Source organism: Parasteatoda tepidariorum, chromosome X2, assembly GCF_043381705.1.
Source record: "Parasteatoda tepidariorum isolate YZ-2023 chromosome X2, CAS_Ptep_4.0, whole genome shotgun sequence".
NCBI lineage: Eukaryota > Metazoa > Arthropoda > Arachnida > Araneae > Theridiidae > Parasteatoda > Parasteatoda tepidariorum.
In genome coordinates, this window is record NC_092215.1 from 28,065,001 (window position 1) to 28,088,685 (window position 23,685).

Genomic DNA, 23,685 nt, shown 5'->3' on the forward strand with positions numbered 1-23,685 from the left:
TTCTTTACATAATAGTTATTTTTTCACAATCCAGTCATTTTGACTGCTTTTGGGCAGGTATATACCAAGTTTCAGTCTTTCCACTGTTAATGCACGTCATTATAATAATTTGATTCGTTTTGAATTAATAAATCTTCAGTCGCTTTTAATTATAAAAGAAATTGAAACACAGTTTGCATTATTTTTTATAAAAAAAAATTGGCTTCTAGTTAAAACGACTAAATTTTTATTTTTTAAAAGCTAAGCATTGTTTTGACAGTTTTCAATTGGCGATCGCAACACTCGAATACGCCATCTGGGGAGAGACCGGTTTCATGTTTTTAGCCCTTCTCCCTTCCCTCTCCTCCTCTTTTTCAGTTGTATAGGAACGTACTGCGCTATTTTCCCTTTTCTTAATATTTTTCCTTTTTATTTAATAAAAATATTTTTTAAAATTTCCGTGATAGTTTTCATTAGAACTATGCTTAATGTAGTTTTCAGCTCCATATAGTTTTTCAACTTAAAAGATTTTAATCTATATGAAAATCGAGAGAGAAACTAACGTACTTCCTTCCTCTATGACTTTCCACACGCTAATGGTGAAAGCATGTGAAGTGTTGCCATAGGAAAAGAGTTCTGCTCTACGCCACCTGCAGCCCATTTCGATCGCCAATAAACAATAGAGCTTTTAACTATTTTTTAAAATTTTTCTTAAAATTATTTTAATACGTGTCCATTTGATATTTTTTTAGATAATAAGTATTATTTTTAAACCAATAAATCTTTAGTAGATTTTATTTTCAAGAAAGACAATAATAATAAAACATACATAAATAAATAAAACATGCGTTTATTTAAACCATTTGACCATTAGTCAATTCAACTTTATTTTAAATAAATAAATAAAAGAAGGTATAATAATGTTTCAAAAGCATAATGGAAAAAAACGTACGTTTTTTTCAACATATAATTTAAAAAATGTTTCATTTAAGTGAAAATTTCTTCGTTTTTTTTTTCGTTTTTATTTTTTTTTCTATTTTTAATACATGTATGCAAAATATTTTGTTAGTTCTTTTTCTATTTTTAATGCAGTAAAATATTTTGTTGGTTTTATTATTATTTTCAAACCGAAATATCTTAAGTCATTTTTAATTTTAAAAAGAAATTAAAATAAAGCTTGAGTATTATTTTACTTTAAGACATCGATCTTAAGTAAATCCATTTTCATTATTTTAATTGAAAAAATTAAGCAACGCTATTAATGTTACAGAAGTATTTTTTTGGAATTAACATATTCTTTTGTTATAGATTTATTCCTTTTATTTATTTTTGATTGATTTAAAGATTTCTGATTTATAATTTTCAAACATATATGTTAAATCGCTGTATCGCGATATCTAACAGACGAGATATCCCGATATAAAATTTTTACATCGCCCAGTCCTAGTTACAACTGAAGACTATTCGCGATCGCAACACTCGTATACGCCATCTGGGAAGAAGGCCGGTACCATGTCTTGACCCTTTCCTCTCCTTCTCTTCTCAATTGTATAGGAATGTAGAATGATATTTTCCCCTTCCTTAATAGTTTCTAAAAAATAGTTTTTAAAATTTCAAGAACTTTTTTTTAGAACTATGTTTAATGTAGTTTTCAGTTCCTAGATTAAAAAGTTTAATCTATTCGAAATTCAAGACAGAAACTAACATGCTTCCTTCTCCTGAATAAAGGTTGTTGTTATTGTTGTTACTTTACATCGCACTAGAGCTGCACAATGGGCTACCTGAATGAAGGAAAATGAGAATTGGCGATCGAAATGGGCTATAGGTGGCGTAGAACAGAATTCTTTACCTATGGCAACACTTCATATGCTTTCACCATTAGCATGGGGAGAGTCATAGGTGAAGGAAGTACGTCAGTTTCTCTCCTGATTTTCTAATGCGTTAAAACCTTTCAAGTTAGAAAACTATACGGAACTGAAAGCTACATAGAACGTAGCTCTAAAAGAAAGCATTTTGAAAATTTAAAAAAATATTTGGGACAATTATATACGAAAAATATTGGCGATCGAAATGGGCTGCAGGTGGCGTAGAGCAGAACTCTTTTTCTATGGCGACACTTCACATGCTTTCCCCATTAGCGTGTGGACAGTCATAGAGGAAGGAAGTACGTTAGTTTCTCTCTTGATTTTCATATAGATTAATATCTTTTAACTTGAAAAACTATATGGAACTGAAAACTACATTAAACATAGTTCTAAAGAAAAGTATCATGGAAATTTTAAAAAATATTTTTATCAAATAAAAAGAAAAATATTAAGAAAAGGGAAAATATCGTAGTACATTCCTATACAACTGAAAAGAGGAGGAGAGGGAAGGGAGAAGGGCTAATAGCATGAAACCGGTCTCTCCCCAGATGGCGTATTCGAGTGTTGCGATCGCGAATTAAGAAAGGGGGACAATAATAATCTCGAGCTTGGCACCTACTCTAGTTCCGGTTAAAACGGTTGCAGCTGCTTACTACATAATATTCTGATAGGCGATATTTTCAAACGGATAATTTTGTTTTTAATAAAGGAAATAAATTAGATAATTTCTGAGCTCAAATCTGCCATATTTCATTGTTGTTGTTGTTGTTAATTTACGTCGCACTAGAGCTGCACAATGGGCTATTGGCGACGGTCTGGGAAACATCCCGGAGGATGATCCGAAGACATGCCATCACAATTACCCATATTTCATAAGATATTAATGTTAATATGTAATTCTGGTGAGTTTGAAGTGAAAATTTGTTTTAGTTTTTTAGAGATATATTGTTAAAATGGTGACATGGTTGCTAGATTTTGAATAACTCGCTTTTTTGGCAGTCTTGATATGGCCTCTTCCATAAGTTTATTTCTGTTTGTTCTTGTTGCAAGCTGTGCACCATCTTACGTTAGTGTTAAGATTTTTAGCATTGTAAACACAAGTAATAAGTAATCAAATACATTGTTTGCAAGAATCTCAAAACGCAATGATGCCAAATGGGTTTAAAATACAACGGAAACAGTAACCCGGAAATTAAGGCGGTACCAAGCTTGCAGCGTTCCCTAGTGTAGAAAACACCATCCATACAATTGAAAAGAGGAGGAGAAGGCCAAAAACATGGAACCGGTCTTCTTCCCAGATGGCGTATTCGAGAGTTTGATTGCTAAAATATGGATGGGTGGTCTAATGTAAACAATAACAAGCGTCCTTAAACCGGAAGAAATTTAGAAAATTTCCGGTGTATCCCTCCGCTTATGTTATGACTACGAGGCGATGTGTGAACAAGCCTAATATTCTATGCAGTTTTGTTATTGTTTTATTCGTATATTTGTTTATTATATTATATTTGTTTTGTTCTCAGAGGTCGTAAGGCCAAAACAAATTTTGGAAAGTTAATATCTCATTGTGAATAATTCTTAAGGTTTGCCATGTTTTGTATTTTATTCCTTATTTGGCTACATTTGAATAAAATGTCTCCAAAAATATCTTTAAAAATACCTTTTTAAGTTAGCCTAATTAGAAAATATTCCAATGATTATAATATTAATATGATAATGCTGAAGTTTAAAGGCTGGAAGAAAGAACTCGGTACATGTGAATATGATGGCGGGTTTTTTCAATCTGCGGCGTAAAAATATATCGGAAGCAGTAACCCGGAAGTCTTGAAAGNAGAAGCAGATTGCAGCCCTTAGCTTTACACGATCACCCATCCATATTCTCCCATGAAAAACCCACATAGCTGGCCAGGTGGCCGAGTGGTTAGAGTGCCTGACTGCGAAGCCAATGGCTGCGGGTTCGAATCCTACTCAGGGCATGGATGTTTCTCTGTGTGTTGTCCTCTGATGTGTGAATGTGACCCATACTATGAACATGTATCTGCGGGAGTGTAGCGCGGGTAATGTTGCTCGCCTCCGTGACCTTGGTTACAGGTGCCCACCGGGTAACGATAATTGAGCAATATTTTAGGCATCTTCTAAGGCGAAGAACGAGAAGTTCAGTGCCTAACGTTATTAAAAAAAAAGAAAAGAAAAACCCACTAATGACGTTCTCCATTTTTCTTGACGTTGATTAGAGGAGATGCGTGAATATCATGCAGTATGAATGGTTCCTCAAAAGAATCTATTCATTTCCTCTTTGCGATCGGTTTTCAGAAGAATCGGTTCAATGATTGNATATCGGAAGCAGTAACCCGGAAGTTTTGAAAGAGCAATTTTACCACTAGCGCCACCACCCTTAGCTTTACACGATCACCCATCCATATTCTCCCATGAAAAACCCACATAGCTGGCCAGGATGGCCGAGTGGTTAGAGTGCCTGACTGCGAAGCCTATGGCTGCGGGTTCGAATCCCGCTCTGGGCATGGATGTTTCTCTCTCTCTGTGTTGTCTTCTGATGTGTGGATGTGACCCATACTATGAACATGTATCTGCGGGAGTGTAGCGTGGGTAATGTTGCTCGCCTCCGTGACCTTGGTTTACAAGTGCCCACCGGGTAACGATAAATGAGCAACATTTCAGGTATCTTCTAAGGCAAAGAACGAGAAGTTCAGTGCCTAACGTTATTAAAAAAAAGAAAAGAAAAACCCACTAATGATTTTCTCCATTTTTCTTGACGTTGATTAGAGGAGATGCGTGAATATCATGCAGTGTGAATGGTTCCTCAAAAGAATCTATTCCTTTCCTCTTTGCGATCGGTTTTCAGAAGAATCGGTTCAATGATTGACTAAGCTATCAAAATTTTTCATTGATCGGTTTGAGCAGCAAGTTTATTATTTTAAAGGAGTTCTTAGTGATCAAGCCTACTAATTTCGAATATCACTAGCAAATATTAAAGTTATCAATATTGATCAATTTTGAAATTTAAAACATGTCAGAAATGACGAAATGAATATGTTATTAATGACATATGTGTTCGAAGCAATAAAATTTTAAAATAAACATGTCTGTTTCCTCATATAAGATATGCCTTGTGTTATGTTTAGTTTTTTTGCCTTTTTCTTCATGTATTGAGCCCATAACCACGGGTCTTAGTGTAGCTATCGGAGCATTGGTTTCTTCTGTTTATTATGGTATTTATATCAAAATGCCTTGGCAGGAAAAATGCGGCCAGAAATGGAATAATTTTACTGCTACTGGTTAGTTTCTTTATTTTTACTCTTATTTGCTTCTTTATTAATTTATGAAATTTGCAATGGCTATGCAAGATATCAGGCTATTGCCCATTGTGCGGAAGATTCTCAGAGCCTAATATTTCCCAAGAATATAGTTTTGTTGGTTTGTAATTTCTCTCAAAAATACAGCGGTTTCTTGGGGAGATTTTCGTATTGTGATCTGTGGCCGAATAATCGCCAAGTCCATGTCCAACTTCCAAACAGCTGCTCTCAAAAAACTAAAAATGATCAACGTGAAAGGTATATCTCGTAGCCACCCCCGGGGATATTTCCGTATCGTGATCTGTCGTGGCAACTACAATCGCAAAGATGCCAAATAGATTTTAAACGTCCTATTTTTTTAAAAAAGAAAGCATATGGATGCTTGCTCGGGGGTTGCTACGAGTTACCTAATGGTCCCTTTCTGTGATATCTTTTTTTAGTTTTTCGAAGGCCGCTGCCCGGAAATAGCCAAGACTTGGTGATCATTCTGCCTCAGATCACTATACTGAAATCTCCCTGCTTTAATAACTTTTCAAAAGGTTTTTAGAAAGTAAAATTTTTGTATTGGTAAAAATTTCATAAATTTTTTGAACTAAGAAAAAAAACCTGCTTAATTTTACAAAATTCAAGAATAAATTAGCAATGGTATTAAAAACAATAGAAATAACAATCCATTAAAGTAGTAATATTTTATAAAACTGAACATAAAATTGCACATATAAACTTCAGCAATTTAAACTAATAATTAAACATATTGACATTTTACATTATTTGAAGAGCTTAGTAGAAAAACTGGCTAAGTGAAATTTTTAAAAGAATTGGGATTGCTTGTGAAAAGTTCCTATTTTAGTTTCATTTAAATATATAACATTCATTTATATTGATAAATCTATTGATTTCGAAGATACTCTGTGGGAAAACTGGCTAAGCAACTTTATTTGTGTATTCAGTGGATGGAAGAACCAAGTGACTCTGTAACAAATAGGTAGTCATTAAACAACAATAGAAAATCTCTTGCTTGACAACGAAAGGAAAAAAATTGGAGAAGACAAAAAACTTGAAACAGCAGCTTCCTTACATTAAAGTGGATTTTTGTTAAAAAATTTATTATTATTATTTTTTTTTATGAATCAATAATTAAAGAAGACATGGAAAATAATCCTTAAACAGCTTCATCATATAATTTTTTTGTTTCTGGTTCCCATTAGTTTGTGTTTAAGGCACATTGCAAACAGTAAAAAATGTAATTTTTTTTTCAAAGCAAAGTCACATTGAAAATGAATAGTACCTTGTGCTTAGGCAACTTTTTCAATTTATTATTATTGTTGCCTTGCTAAATCCTTGTTTTTCTTTTTCAAATAAAATTAAATGATCAATAAATTCGTAATGATCAACATTGCAAAATCATGCACAAAATTAAAAAGAGACACGCAGACACAATCATTCGGCATCATTCTATTGCTCCAGACCAACTCCTGATAGTAAAAGATTACTACAGTCAACATTTTTCTACGGTACTTATTCCATTTAGTAGGCTGTAAAATACCTATTTCCACAGTACTCCTAATCGGTATCGGGATACGTATATTAGTATATATAGTACATATTGAAACAGTACCTATTAATTAATATCAGTAATACAGATTACCAAATCTCTACGATTTCTATTTTTTGGATTATTATATATTAAATTGTAAATAAGAAGAGGGTCATCAACAATCCTTAAAATGTGTGCACTCGCTTAAAATATTAGGTGTTAAATCCAAAATAATAAGCATACTTATAGGTTTGACAAAACTAATTGCAACTTTTTCATGAAAATTAAGTCTTCATTTGAATGAAACACACATATAATCAAGCTTTATTTTGCTTCCTGTTAGCATCAATTGTCGTGCTGGTGCAAATTATACTTTGGTAGAAACATACCAGAGCTCCTTTGGCATCGGGCTAACCACGAGAGGATTTCAGAGTTTTTACCTCTATTTTGCCCAAATAATGATTAATTTCACTTAAGAGAGTTCTTGAAGGTCAATGCTTTTATGTTCTAGATTCAATGTTAAGAAGTTGAAAATAGAAAAAGCTACATATTTACTGAGGGTTTCAGGCTTTGTACACAGGGGGAAAACAAGATTTAAAAAAAAGTCAAGGAAAAATGTGTCAGGGAATTTGACACCCTTTCAAATTTCACTCTTCCGTTTTCAATGCCGTAATTTGCGTTTGCACAATAGAGGATTAAAAAGAGGATTTTCCCTGAACTGACCGTCATTGGGTGCTTCCTCAAGATTCTTTTATTATTCTTAAGGGTTTCTGGAATGATGTCACTTGGATGTGCGAGTTAAGGAACTTGAAACATCTGTCCTGAGAATATTGATGTAGCCTGATTTGGAGTCATATTTACTTTCATTAAAAATTGTCTGCTTTTATGAAGAAATAAAAGCAGAAGATTGTTTATTAATATAAGCATACATTTATTTATTGCTAAATAATATTTATTTTAAGAAGCAGATTGCAGTTTTCTCTTTTTATAAGTGATACATTTCTGATTCCGCTACATTTTGAGTTTTTTTCTCCTCCCTTTTACAATACATTTTGCAGTGAATAAATAAGTTCTACTTATTCATGAATTTTAAAATATATTTAATTTAGTTCATTTCATTATACCCTGCCCTGTCCTGGATTATAATATTTATGTTACTTTTAACTATCTTTTGGTAATTAAATGTTTTTATTCAATTTCATTAAAAACATTTTCCCTGTATTTTATTGTTTGTTTTAGATTTATAATCAGGTATAAAATATATAGCTTCAAGGCATTGAGGCTAGCAGCCGCAATCATACAGGCTTTCAATGTCCATGGATACAAATCCATGGACACAAAAACAACAAATATATTACATGTTTTATTCATGAATGTTGTTTTATATTACCCAATTTGATGATTTTAATAATTCTTTAGCTCCTTATAATTTGGTTTTATTTAGTTTATTATTACTATTTATCTTAATTTCAATTAAATGACTAACTTCAACTAACTTATATGTTTGATATACTTCCTTGTAAATTAGGAAAAACCATTATGCTTATGAAGAGAGTCTGTTTACATCTAAGTGCACTCCAAATGGATGCCAAGCTAGATTCTAGTGCGAATATATATAAAGATTGCAACCTCTTGAAAAAACGTCCACTAGCTACTGTATTTATGCTTGGGCATTTTTTAAACTTATAATTTTTATCAAATTGGTGTTCTGCTTTGATTTTAATTATTTTCATTTTAACTAATACTTTTACTTGAATCTAAATAATATCTCAATACTAACTTCTACGAATATAGTATATGACCAGGGAAATGGTTTTCTATTTTCAAAAATTATTTCAAATCTTTAAAATTTTGTAATTGTTGTTTCCAATCCCTGCTGGGATAGCGGAGCTATACCAGATCCATAGGCCGACCCCCTATGCAATTGTTAAATTCATATAATTTAAATATTAGTAATTAAAATATAAATTAGCCTTATTATTTAAATTTAAATACAAATATGACTTATTCTTCTCATAATTATGTAAATTTAATTCAGCTCAGATAGGAAACATTATATCCATACAAGGCACTCCTCATGTTTGTGTTCAAGTTTGAAAAGATGTTACACAGCCTTCTTTTTGCTTAGCTCTCTTAAATCCTGGGAAATAGGAAAACAAAACTTATTGAACAAAAAAATTTCCCATAACATCATTATCATGTTTAAATTTTATTGGTATTATTTTTCTGAAAATGTATCAGAAAGTGTATTTGAAATAAATAAAAATTGCTATTCATTACACACAAAACATTTACAAAAACTTGTTAAAAATTACTATTTAAACTTCATAATTTTGAATTAATCGTCGTAAAATATTTTGCTGTAAGTAAAAAAAGAAAGATTTGGACTAAGAAATCTCTTATAACAGCAATTATTTAAGGTAATAATAATAATAGCAACAGTTTGTCTCCAGAAATAAAAAATCAACTCTATCTTTCAAATAGAGCTGTCTCTATCTGTTAAATTCTATGGGCTGAGAAAATTTACTAAATCTAGGTTTATTTCTAGAATAACAAAGTTCTTAATTTACAAAATTCTTGTCAGGCCGGTCTTAACAAATGGTTCTGAAGCTTGGACAAAACTGAAGGAAAATTGTATCCCAGGTTGGCTAAAGTTGCCTGCTCCTACTTTATAGAACCCTGTTAATTAATTCAATTATATTAGTACTTTCATTATATTGAAATTGTTTATTATTTATTATTTTTATTTATTGCATTTTTTTTTAAAGAAAGGTAAATAATTGGCACTGTCATTGATGTTATATATCTAATCGATGATAAACAATCATACTATTTTTAAAATTCTTAATTTTTTAAAAAAAGTCCTTTATTTTTTTTTTAAAAAAGTCCTTAAAAGAACTTAATTTTTGTTTTGTTAAAAGAGTGGGAACCCTGCTCTGAAATAATTGTTTTGGCTGGAATGTGATAGACTAAAGGTAAAAAACATGTGGCCTATTGCTGAAAATTTTAATAAGTGCCTACGCCTCTGCATTGCTACAAAATGCCGCCACTTTGAAACCAATTAAATTTATTTATCAGTAAAAATCTACTCTTATTATTATTTGTTATATTTTGCCAAGTTATATAAAAAATTATTTGTCTGTTTTTTTTTGTCTCACACAGTAGGGTAACTTTGAAAATAAAATACTCATGAGAGTATAGATTTTAATTTAAGTGACCAATTAAACTGAAAAATGAAATAATAATTGAATTTATTTGTGAAAATAAAGGTTTAGTCTGTAAATACAGTAAAAGCATTTGCAATGCGACAATTAAATTTATTAAACTTGAAATAGTAGCTATAGTGAGTTTGTTTTTATCAGTAGTACACATTGAATGTTTCAATAGCAATAAGGAGACAAAAAATGGAAAAAAAAACTTATTTACCTCTTTTTCTTTTATTTTAAACAATTATTTTGATTTAAAATACATGTCTAGAGTAGACTTCTTTTGCCGACAGATTGTAGACTGAATTATGTAGCACAGCACTTAATGAAAGGCTGTTTTTAAGAATGTTTGCAGCAGGAATGTTTGAACAATAAGTTTCTAAATCGTAAGAAGTTTTTCCAAGAAATTGAAATGAAGTGCAATACTTTGAAAACAGTGAAGGTTGGTTTTAATAGTAAGTTGTCAAGATTGGAAATAAGTGGGTATAATAAATATATGGTCAACAAAGGACACATTCTTTTGAAGTACGCAGCAGGATTTCTATAAATTAGAATTGAACTTTTTTTTTTAATGAGAAGGTAACTTAGTTAATAGTCACCCAAACATTACTTTATGAAAATAAGACGTTAAATTTGTAAGAAGGAAGTGATGTTCGTTTTCCTTATTTCTATATTGATACTTGAAATAAATAAAAATGTCTTCAACTTGAATCTTTTACATATAATATTGCTGACTGAAAAAGCAGAAAAATGCATTTCGATTAGAAATTTTTTGTTGTAATAATGGAAGACTTATCTGTATTTTGACAATGATTTGGGAATTTATCCGAATAGTGGACTTCTTGTAAAGTAATTTTAGTAATAAAGAGAGGCTTAATTACACTAAATTATTGGAAATAATTACTTTTGTTTGAGCAGGTTTAAACAGCATATAGAGGTACATATTATTAAGTTAAAAAGCTTATTTAATTTTTTAAACTACAGTAGAAGTTTGATATGAAAAGCATATTATCTACTGGCATATGTGTCTTTTACTGCTATCCTGGTCAAGCTTTAAAATTTAAAAGCATGTATATTACAAAATATTTTGTTAGTAAGCATAGTTATAAGTGTAATATAGTAATAATTTATTAAATATTTCTTACTAACAAGTTTGCAAAAAATATTTATTTCTTTGTAGATCTTGACTCCAATCTTAAAAAGCATTTATTTGGCCAACATCTTGTAGCATCAACAGTTACTAATGCAGTTAGAGCTCACATTATGAGAAAAGAGCCAAAAAAAGCACTATCTATGGCATTTCATGGTTGGACAGGTGGTGGTAAGAACTTTGTTGCTAAAATTCTGGCTGATACTTTGTATGAAGAAGGTTCAAAGAGTGATTTTGTTCACTGGTACATTGCTACGAGAGATTTCCCTCACGCTGAAGATACAAAAAAATATAGAGTAATAATTTGTATAATATCTCTTTTAATGTTCAATATCTTTTGTTTGAAATTCATTAAATATTTTAAAATTATTTTCAGCATTTTAAATAGAATTTTCTCTGTTTCAAAATCATATTTTTAAATGAGAAAAATGTTTAATCATAATTTTCCAAATTATTATGTTGTTTCCGGTTAAAGTTAATTTATTTTTTTTAAACTATGAAATTTATCTTGGAAAATGGTATTTGGTATATACTTGTATTAGCCCCTTGTGTGTGTGTTTTGGGGAGTCATGATGTTAAGAATACACAGACCAGGAAAGTAACATAAAATGTTGCAAATTCTGAAATATTACTAGTTTCACTGTGACACTCATCCAATTTTATGCTTCATTATTTATTTGTTAACCACTCTTCAGAAGAATGGCTTTGAGATTTTATTTTGCTGGGTACCGAGTCATGTTGGTATTCCAGGGAATGATCTAGCCGACTCAGCTGCACGGTCTGCCACATCTACTTTACCATTGTCCATACCTTTCTCTGATGTAAAACTGCATATTCGGAAATTTGTGACATCATTGTGGCAACAACAGTGGGATCTCCAAGTGTTTAATAAATTGCATAGCATTAAAACCGATTTGGGCCATTTGCCAGTACTGCCCTTGCGTAGTGCTGATGTAAAGCTTACACGTCTTCGAATTGGTCATACCCGGTTAACACACCTCCACTTACTGTTTGGAGAGCCTCCACCTCTATGCAATACCTGTAACGTTCCTCTCTCGATTCATCACATTTTAATAACATGTCCATGTTTTGACCAACTTCGTTTAACGTTTTTTGGGAGTTCCATTTTATGTATGCAGGATTTGCTGGATGATATTCATCATCCTAACATTTTTGCATATTTACGTGCTGTTGGTATTTTTAACTGTATATAAATGTTTTAATACATTTGCAATTTTATTCACTTTCGCAAACACTTTACTTACTTCATGTATTTTATATCGTATTCACACCTTTTATCTGATTTTATTCATGCCTTTTACCTGATTTCATTCATACCTTTTATCTGATTCTATTTACAAACTTGTACCATTTACAAACTTATACCATTTTATCAGTTATAATTGTACAACAAATAAAGTGGTGCATGTACTTTGCCTTTTTAACTGTTTTACCGTACTGTTTGGCTCAGCATGTCCTCCTTTGGACTTTGTGCCACTAAACCCTACATTCAATTCAATTCAATTCTGAAATATTACTACATCACAAGTCATTCTAAGCTTATTAACATATGTTTGTTTATTATTTTAATACAGATTAGTGTTAAAGCACAATTTCTACTTTCTCTAAAGTGAAATTAAAGCTTGATAGCACAGGATATCATTTTTGAACTAAAATATCATGTTTTTAAACACATTTTTTCCTTTACAATTTTTGATGCAATAAGTATTTTTTGAGTTATGCAACACAATTTGTAAACTGAGTTTCTTCATCTTGTCTAAAAACAGAAATGTAGAGAATGTTTATGGCATTATTTGACATTAAATTTCAATGTGTATACTATTTATTTTACTAATAACACATAGCATTCATGCAGAGGTAGTGTATGAACTTTTCTTCATTGCAGTGTTCAGAAAACCCGATCAATTAAATGAGAGGAAAAATTGAAGAAGGGAAAGTTTTATTTAATGTCCAAGATGTAATTTTGTTAAACACTGTAAAAACATGACTTTGTACAGCTTTTGTCTGAAGGAAATAATAGATTAATACTCAATATACTGATAGAGAAAATATCGATACATCATGTTTAATACCAGAATTCTTATATTTATTTCCATAATTTCATTATGTTAAAAATAGTTGGCTAATTATTATACTATTTCCAATGCATTAAAAAAGTTGTTTAACAATAAGTTCATTTTAACAGTGACTTATTTTTTATTTATAGGATTAATTTACTTGGTGACAGTTGCTATTTATATTTAGTAATTTTTTCTTATGAAGCAATATATTTTTCTTTATGTTTGTACAGATTAAGGGGAAATATTATTTTTAAACTGATGAAAATACTTATTTTGAAGTCCAAGAATTTGAAAGTGAAAGTTTCGATGTTCAAGTTCTTGGAGCAGGATTAATTGAGTGTAGTGCATTAAAATGCATATTTTAATGTACTCAAAATATTATATCTGAATAATAGATAAACTCTTTCAAAGAAATTTCTGTTAATATGATTAAGTAAAAGTTTTCTAAGCTAAGAGCATCCATCTAAAAAAAATATATTTTAGTTTGTTATTATTCCATTGTAATGTAAACCATTACAAAAATTGACAATATTTGACATTCTAACTTTATCAATTTATATTATATATAGAGCATTTTTCAAAACAATATTGTCTCAATATATACTAAATTGCTAAATAGCTAAGCATCCAGTGAAAACCTCATTTGATTTGTTCACCCCCTTTCAGTCCTGACAAAAACAGGTTTTCTGTCATCTTTTTTTATTATCTTGCTTAACAAAACATGTTTTTTGCACATTGCTCGAGAAAAAATGCATATCGTCTCTACGTAAATGCTGAATATTCAAGTTGAACCTGAATTTCTTTTTAAATTCATAATTAATCTTTCTCTGTACATTACTTATTCTAAGTTGAATAACCAGTGCGCAAAATCAAAAATGAACCACCCTGGAACCCTACCATGAGCTCCATGGAATGAAATTCCATCTGGGAATGACGTCACGTTCCAACGGGACCCCCCACCATCCCCCCACCACGAACACCTTGGAAAGAGTTTCTCGGCTGGAATTGGAATCGGTTTCATTCCAACCAGTCTCCGGCACCTGGAATCGTCGTTCCAAGGAGGGAATGATGAATTTTTAAGGACTAAATACGATATTTCGTCGATGAATGTCTTAATTTTTTTCTATTTCATAAGAGAAGATAACAAAATTTCTAAAAGATAAACGTGCCCGAGCCATTTTCAAGACGATAATTAAAAGAGAAATGTTTTGTTTCATTAGTATGTGTGAACGAAAAGATACTTTCAGAGTTAACTAAGAAATTACGGCAAACTAAAAATAATTATGCTCTCATTATATAATAATTGTTACTATTTCTATGTTATTATTACGGGATGTATTACTTGGCCAATACCTTTTTCTGAAGTTCCAATCATTTCTTTTTTTAATTTTCTTTCGATGAACTTTTAATTTAACAATATTTAACTTCCTTTCGAACGATAGTTCTTTATACTATACACCAATGGCAGCACATTTAAAGGAATTTTTTACAGGCATGATGTATTATAAAGTAAACAATTTATTTATAATTAGAAATACAAAAAAGAATAAAAATGTTTCAAAAAATATTTATGAAATTTGTATTTATTTCTTCTCTTACTCATTTTAAAAATTTTTATTCTCATTCTTCCATTAAAATATATACTATAAAAACTGCGGAAGTAGTTCCCTGAACTATAATTTTTAAGTATTTCATACGTAAAATGATTTTACAAATCACGAAAAAAATTTTACGCAGTTCTAGAAATTAATTTCTTGTGAACATATTTATTTAACTATCAGTCAAAACAGTCACTTTTATAATGTAACAAATAAACCAAAGTAATAAGCAAAGTAGTAACTTTTTAGTCATTCATATTGTTACAATTTTAATTGAAAACTAATGAACTTTTTTTAAATTAAATTAATTTCAAAGAGATCAAGGTAAGCGTTAATTTTTTTGTCTGATAAAATTTGAATTCTTTCTGGAAATCAGTTTTGATTTAAAAACTAGTATAATTAGTAATCTATCTACTTGCAGTTCTCAGGCACGAAATTTTTAATCTTAATTCATTAAAATATGATCATTATTTTAAGAGTTGTACTTTTTGAAAAATATTTAAAATAAATAATGAAAACGTATTAAGGGATATATCAGAAATATTTATTATGAAAAAATGATTTTATTTTATGAATTATACATGATAAATATGACAGTTTTTAATTAATAAAACTATATGTATAATAAATTAAAGAATATTTCAAAGTATTCGCAGTTCATGTTTTTTTAGTCTAATGAAAACAAAAAACATTATAAAAAGAAAACAATAAGTAGTCAAAAATATTATCTAAATAGCAGAAGCTCGTTTCGTTTTACTCATGCTAATGCTGCCAAACTCAAAAAGAAAATCTAAAGTAAATTGTGTGATTGGTTAAATTTTAGCCACGCCCTGAGAGTGAGTTATCGTGGAATATCTGATTCAAAGGGAGTGTTCATGGTACAGTATTGAGCATTAATGGAACCAAACTTTCCCAGTTTCACTTTCCAGCCGGGAATCTTCATTCCATTCCCGATAGTTCATGGTACTAGCTTTTTTATCTAATGATTGGATTTTCACATTCTGGTACTCAATATTAATGATGGGGTGACCTCAGATATGCTAATTAATTAAGGTACACCATATTTTAAGTTAGGAAATCAGGCACAAAAATGTACTTTCTTTGAATAAATATACCTCTTTTTTGTCGGATTCAAATTTCTGACTCCCAAAATACAATAGCAATATGGTCCAAAGAGCGGTCCAAAGTTTGGACCCCTTAATCTTAATTTTTTTTTTGTATCTCACCATATCTCGAGAACTTTTTAAATGAATAGATATATGTATAAAGTAAAATTATCATAAAGGGGTTCAAAATTTGAACCGCTCTCCTGACCAAACTATTAGGACCATATTTCTCAGATTGCGGCTACCCCCTATACTTTGGGGGTCATAAATCAGAATCCGTTTGGAAAAATATATGTTTATTCAGAGAAAGTATGTTTTTGTGTCTGATTTCGTAACCTAAAATATCGTTCATATTAATTAATTAGCATATTTAACCCCTTAACGATCGTTTAATTTTTAAGAAAACGGTCATAAAAGTGCCTATTTTTTTGGCTTTTGTATTTGTATTAAGTATTTGATTAGTGCTGCAACTAGTTAAAAATTAATTATCTATCTACAATTACCTTAAAAATTTACTGGTACTGCCATCAGGTGTGTAAAATGAGAAATAAAGTGTATTCCGGGCAAAAGAAATGAATTAGCTTTATTCTTATTAGCGTGTTACTACTGAGCACTCCAGCCTGTCAACATCACGGGAGCAAGAAATAGCGGGCAAAATCTATCCCCATCATTTTCACGGGAGCGAGAAGGAAGGGGTTAAGGTTAAATCCTTCAATCATTAAGATTGCGTTTTAAAATGTGAAGATCCGATCATTAGATCAAAAGTTATTCCGGTTGGTCTGTTTTTCATTTTGCACACTTTACATATCATTAAGTATATCTTTATTTCCTGTTCTATTTTCTATTTATCTAGCATTCATTAAAAACAGTTGTTACTTGCACTTTAATAATAATTTCTACAATTTAGTTTTTATCTTTAAATGTCACTAAGTTTTATTTCAAAATTTTGTAGGAAAGACTACTAAGGGAAATTGCTGAGTATACAAAAAAATGTGGGCAATCTTTGTTCATTTTTGATGAAGTAGATAAAATGCACCCTGGTCTGATTGATGGATTGAAGCCCTTTCTTGATTTTTATGAGGATATTGATGGTATTGATTATAGAAGGAACATTTTTGTATTTCTGAGGTAACATTCTTTTTGAAAATTGAAAGTGGGTGATATATTATTTTCAGGCATGTGATTCTTCTGCTAATTCGTGGAATTCTACCAATCTCAAGACCGTCGATTCACAGATTTCAGTGAATCAATAATTGTGGTACAATAAACATATTTCTTATAAACTTTATTTTTAGTTTCTTACAGATTGGAGTACTCTTGATTGGCCCTGTGGCAGAATCGTAGCGACACGGCGGCATTGTCGCAGAACATTGCAGAGTTCTCGCAGAAAGATTTTTTATTTAGGAAGCAAAAAAGTTTGGGTTTTTTATCTGCAGAATTTTTTGAAATATTTTTCCCCACAGAACTTTTTTTCCCCTTTCTGCAGAATTATATTCAAAAATTGCCTTTCTCACACATCAGAATAAATGCTGACAATTTTTTCTACTTTCTTTTAAGAATAAGAAAATTCTGCAATGACTGGCTTTAGCTAGAATTTCAGATTGATATTATAAAAAGCAATTTCCAAATAGCAAAAATTTGAAAAGGTTAACAATACAAATATTGTTTAGAACAGGAGAATATCGCCAATAATATTAGAATATGTATTATTTTATATTTAAATTTAAAAAAAATTCTTACATTTATAATTAAAAAAATTATATACTGTTCTATTCTATACATAAAAGCTTTTTTGTAAACAGAAAGCGCTTCTGTAACTTTAAATTTGTAACATATATTTGCTACTATTGAAAATTAGAAAGGTATTAGTACTAGAGAGAATTGGTTGCAGAAAGTTAAAAATTCTGCCACGGGGCTGACTGGTTAAAAGAAATGACGTTACTCAGTTGTGACTAAAATAATGTGTGCACTTTTAGTTCAGTGTGACTCTGTGTATCGATTAATAACGATTCCAAAATTTGATGTTGGTATTCGCTGATGTCAACATTATTTACTTTTTTGTTATTTAAAAGGATGGAATAAATTACTATTTCATAATTATTAGTGAGATGTATTTTTTTTTACATATAGCTCTGTGAAAGTGTAGTTCAGTACTCTCAATAATTTATATTCCAACAAAATTTTCTTGGAGTTCCTTTGATTTAAAATTTAAATTTCGTTATTTATCCAAAATCTTGTTAATGAGACATTTATTATGCCCTTACCAGTACCTAAGCATTCACCATTTAACACGTTAATTCTATCATTTTTCCCAGTTATCACTATTTATTTTTATATATTTTTTTTAAAAAAATCTTGATATTTTTAATTTGATATTTTTTATTGCAACACATAATTAATTTTTTTAATTAACCCTTTTTTAACATGCCTGATTCATGTGAGTTCATTGTACATACACGTGATATTATCATCAATCTTTTTTCGCCCATTTTTTTTCATGCGCTAATGACTTGAAAAGTGCAAAAAAGAAGGAATATGTAATTTTTTTCAATGTATATATTCTTTTATGTGTTGAAAAAAATATTATTCAACACAAATTTTTCTTTCTTTAAATTTTATAAATGTTAATTTTGAGCATAAAAATAATTTTTTTATTATTTTCTAAATTCATAAAAAGATAACAAATTTAGAACTGAAAAAAAAATCAGTTAATTTCTTCTTCCAGCAATCACATGTCTGTATTTTATTCTCCTACATTTAGTTACTTCTTTTGATCCAATAATAATTTTCATACTGAAAAATGATACAGCAAATTTGATTGTGACGCCTGGTGGCTGAGCGGTAGCGCTTCGCGCTGTCGTGCCACAGGTCCCTAGTTCGATCCTCAGGCCGGGCAAGGTTGAATCAGCCTTTTATCCCTTCAGTGGGTCGATAAATGAGTACCAAGCATGCTTGGGAATTAAACACTGGGGGTTCCGCGCTCGGCTGACCACCTGACCGGAACATCTGCTCTTGTACCCCAGAGCCCAAGGTCAAGAAAACTGAGATGGGCACAGTACGCCTTGGCCCTCAATGGCTGTCGCGCCGCTGAGTTTAGTTTTTAAATNTCGTTAATCGCCTTTTTACACTCGCCTTCCTCAACAGTGATTTGTTTGTTTTCGATTGTTAAAATTCTAACGTGTGACCTCTATCCGTTCGTTTTCGCGTTCACTTGAAACAAAATTTCTTTAAATGCATATTAAGAGCGGTCACTCCGAATTACCTGCATATTATTAAATTTAGCAATCAAATACATTAATGTTGTAATTTTGCGTATAAAAGATATTTAAAATAATAGAAGATTGTTACTTTCAGTGACTTTTATTAAATTAATTTTTTTAAAAAAATTTTAAATTATTTGAGTTGGAAAGCTCGAGGCTCTATAAATGTTTACAATAAATAGAAATAGAAATTACAATAAATAGAAATAGTACGTGACCATCGTTTCTAGCACTTCATAATAAGTCGATTTAACGTTTGCCTTGACAAAAAAATGCAAAATTTATTTAAATGTTTAATAATTAAGTGCTTAAAAATTGTTTTTAACAATAACAAGAATAGACGGTACATATTTCTTAAAAAAGGAAAATTGTGAAAAAATTCTGATATAATATAAATGAATATTATTACGGAATTGCTATGAAAAATTAAAAAGAATTATTATAAAATCTTTCTGATAAGATTGTGTTTCGTTGCACATTTAATAAAAAAAAATTGCGTTTTCTGTTGAAAATTTGACAAGAATTAGTAGGAAAATTTACAATTTTCATCGAATTTTAATGACTCAAATATTCTTATCCCCCCCCCCCCNCAAATATTTTTACCCCCCCCCCCTCAAAAAGAAATAAGTTAAAAAATTAAATAAAAGCTAAATCTTAAAAAAAATTATTAGCGTATTTTAAAAATGAAGAATAAATATTATTCTGTATTCAAAACCGTTTTTTTTAAAATTAAAAATCATATATACATAAAAAAATATTATAGTATTAAATCAAAAATTTTCAGTGGCTCTTTAAAACCGGGAAATTTTGTAAAATTGTAACTTTCGGCTCTTTCATTTCAAAAGGTTGCCGACCCCTGCCCTAGGCAATATCAAGAAGCTAAAAACATTTTCTCACAGTGTAAAGTGAGGAGGCTACTTGACAACTCTGTGGGTGGTAGCTACGAAAGAGGGAATCATATTTTCATCCGTGGAAAAAGTGTTTTATTGCTCTTTTGGTTAGGAAAGTGAAGAATAACAATTATTTTATAATTGTAAACACTTCGATTAGATTTTGAAAAGCATCCGACTATGCAAAAAAGAAAAAATAATCTGAATAAAACTTTAAAAAAAGTGGGATCTGGGGGCCCTCTTGAGTTATAAATAATAAATGAGTTAGAAATAAAAAAAAAAGAAATTAAAGTAAAAATAAGTAAGAAATAATAAAAAATGCAATGAGATTTTCAGACTTTTCAGGGGCCCCATCAGAACTCGGGGCCCTGGGCCAGGGCCCACTGGGCCCATCCTTAAAAACGGCTCTGGTCGTTCCATTTTATTGCATATGTTTCTGTATCCTTGCTGAAAGCAATATCGTAGGAACCACAATGTTTTCTTTTTTCTTCTTCTTATTTCTGTAGTCATCCAATATACAACCACCTATGAGATTTTCGCGAGCTGTGCCACATGCAAAGAAACCCTTTTCTTTCAAAATTTCAAATAAAGTATAGGAGGAGAGAAAGTTATCAAAACTTATATTTTTCCATCTCAGGCATTGAAACAACGCTAAGAAACTTCAGAACAACACTTGTTCCTTAAGGCATATCTTGTCGAACACTGTTAGCCTCAGCACAATAAAACTGATAAAAATAAAAACTTAACAATGGTACTAATGAAACTCTGAATATACAACAAAACTTTAATAAAACTCTTAAACCTTGCATAAAAAGTGGATTCGGTCAATGGTGCGTTAACACACCATTAAATTTGAATCTAAATTTTGGAATTTTTTTGTTACATTTGTTTTATTTCAATTTTATTTTCAGAACTTACAATTTTAACCCATTATAAGAACATATAATAAATTGCAAGTGGAATAATTATACGTTTTAAAATAATGGACTTTTTCAATAACCATTTCAAGTTCAAAAATTAGCATGTTTTGAAAATTTCCCAACCGAAATTATTTACTCCAATTGAATTACAAATATTTTATAGATGTTTTTAGAACCCTTTTAAACAACAGAAAAATAAAATTATGCAAGAATATTCGCCACGGTATTAATAAAAAATTATTTATTAAAATGGTGCGTTTATGCACCATTGGCCGAAAGTGGGTTAAATATTAACTTTAATAAAAGTGATGTATATGTGAATGAAGATATTTATTGACAGCAATATATATCAAAATAGGTTATTTATAGTTTTAAAATTATAATTTGTGTTACATTTAAGCAGCTGTATTGTATGCTTTTGTTCATTAATACTTTAGCTATTCTGATTTCTTTCATCACATATCTTAAATATAAATCTTTTTTTTTCAAAACAATTTGTGCTCAATTTTTTATTACTCAGGCATTAAAACTATTTTATTGATAAATTTGTTTTTGTCCAGGCCAGATTAAACTTTAGTATAGGCTTTTAAAAATTATTGAAATGGTAGCTACTCAACATTAAAAGGTTAATTTGTTATCTTTTCCACTTGGAGCTTTTTTTCGCTCAAGTTCCCAAAATCATTGTTCCATGTTCTTTAAATTTTCACTTAGTGCAGGAGTGTTCGCTGTCTGAAAATTTTGTGCTGATAGATCTAAAAAATTTGAACCATCATTTACAAAAATATTATTGAGGTTTAAAATTAAAAAAAACTATTTGGTTTAAAAAATTGCCCTAAATTATTTCAAAGTTTAAACTTATATTTTTTTCCCACCAGTTTCTGTCTAAGCTAATTGGAGTTGCAAGCTACATATACTCTATTTGTTATAATGATTTATAAACTTTTATTTTCTACTCTATACCAGAGTTTCTTAATTAAAACTTTTGAACTACATTATTTGAAAAAGAAAATAAAGTTCACTCTTTTTAATATAAGAGTATTTTTTTCAGGGATGGGATGTATAAATAAAGCTCGGAAAATTTTACTTAAGTTTACTATCATCCCTGTTTGTATCTATTTTAAGTCATTCAGGTGACAGCAAGATATAAATTTTTTATTTTGTTTTTAAATATTTCACATGCTAATTTAATTAATTTTATGTATTTTTTAGTAATGCAGGTGGAAGCGAGATTACTAAAGTGGCTTTAAACTTTTGGTTGGAAGGTAAAGAAAGAGAAGACATAGTTATGAAGGATATAGAGCCTTTGGTCAACAAAGGAGCATTTAACGAAAAGGGTTAGTCTTTTGTTTCTACTTCAGTAATTCAATAGTAATTCTTGAAAAAAAAGTAGGAAAACTGTGTAAATTTTTTAATTTTTTTTTAATAATATTGCTTTTAAACTTTGGGAATGATATACAGAATGGGAACATATATATAGTCCCTGTTTATTTCATCATCTACTTTCTAAAATTACACTGCTCTATTTAACAAATCTCTGATTTTTATGTAAAGTACCTCCAATTTCGATTCTAATCAAGGTTTCCTTACGTATCACTGTTCTCTAGAAATGCCCCCGTTATATTTATAATTTTTATATAATATATGGCTATGAATTTCTTTATTAATGCAAATTTTTTTTTGCTCTTTAACAAAAATGTAAAAGAATTTTCATAAACTTTACTATTTTATTGCATTAATTATGAAGATACATTAAAGTTTTACATTAGAAAATGATATTATAAAATACAATAATGTTTTTTTTTTTCTAAATTAATTTCTTGTTTTTGATATAATCTTTTAAATTTTGTTTTGTATTAAAGTTTGTCAATCTAAAATTAAGTTGTTTGAAATTATTTATGTTGTTTTAAAACTACTTGAAGCAAAGCTAACTTTCAAAAATTGAATTTTTAAAATGTTGTGTAATGGTTTTAATGCTTGGTTTTATGTCTTAGCGCCAATTTATAGTCCACGGTTTCAGTGGCGTAGCTAGGTAACCAAGGGCCTTGGGGCAAATTAAAAAATGGGGCCCCACTGCTATGTAAACTGATTAGATTTTATCAAATAAAAATATAAAATATACAAATTCTTTAAAAATGCTAAGCTACTTAATCTCTTTTTTGTGCACTGCAGGGCAGGTAATAAAAATATTAAAGAGTAACAACATAAATTACAATTAATACTTGGTGTAGGTTTGGCTAATAAAACGAAATAGAGAAGATTCAAGGGTTTATTATATAAAGGTCGGGCCTACCAACTGACTAAATAACAATTATATTTACAATTTTTTCCTAGCTTTAGTTTTCGCAAAAGTATCAATGACTTCGTTTAAATCCAGGCTTGATGCGGTTTTGTTTTCAATTGCTATTAGCGATAAATGTCGGAGTCGAGTTTGGCCCATATTATTTCTTAAATAATTTTTTATTATTTTTAATTTGCTAAATGACCTTTCAGCTGCTGCAGAAGTGACAGGAATTGTAAAGAATAATAACATTGCTGTAAATACTTCCGTTAGGTCGCATTCTAGCACTCCATATTTGCTCATTATTTCTTTACATAATTGGTGAACAGTCCGTGCTTAAGTTAGTTGAGGTAAAACTAGGTGGTAAATATTAATAAATTGAAGTGAAAAACTAGGGCCTATTATATCTGAATATTTTCTTTGGAATTCGTCACACTTTTGTAATAAAGTTGCTTCATCAACATGTAATAAAAATGTTGGTNCTATATTTCTCAAGCAAAAAGT

The 23,685-nt window shown here is 29.9% G+C and overlaps 1 protein-coding gene across 1 annotated transcript; it reads left to right on the forward strand.

Annotated features, from left to right (window-relative positions):
* The first annotated feature begins 4,808 nt into the window (after nucleotides 1-4,808).
* On the forward strand, nucleotides 4,809-22,260 carry LOC107443350 (torsin-1A). The gene is made up of 4 exons (XM_043041055.2): nucleotides 4,809-5,137; nucleotides 11,079-11,344; nucleotides 16,786-16,961; nucleotides 22,113-22,260. Exons 1-4 carry the CDS (start codon nucleotides 4,942-4,944, stop codon nucleotides 22,240-22,242), a joined length of 768 nt encoding a protein of 255 aa, XP_042896989.1. The 5' UTR covers nucleotides 4,809-4,941; the 3' UTR covers nucleotides 22,243-22,260.
* Nucleotides 22,261-23,685: the final 1,425 nt, after the last annotated feature.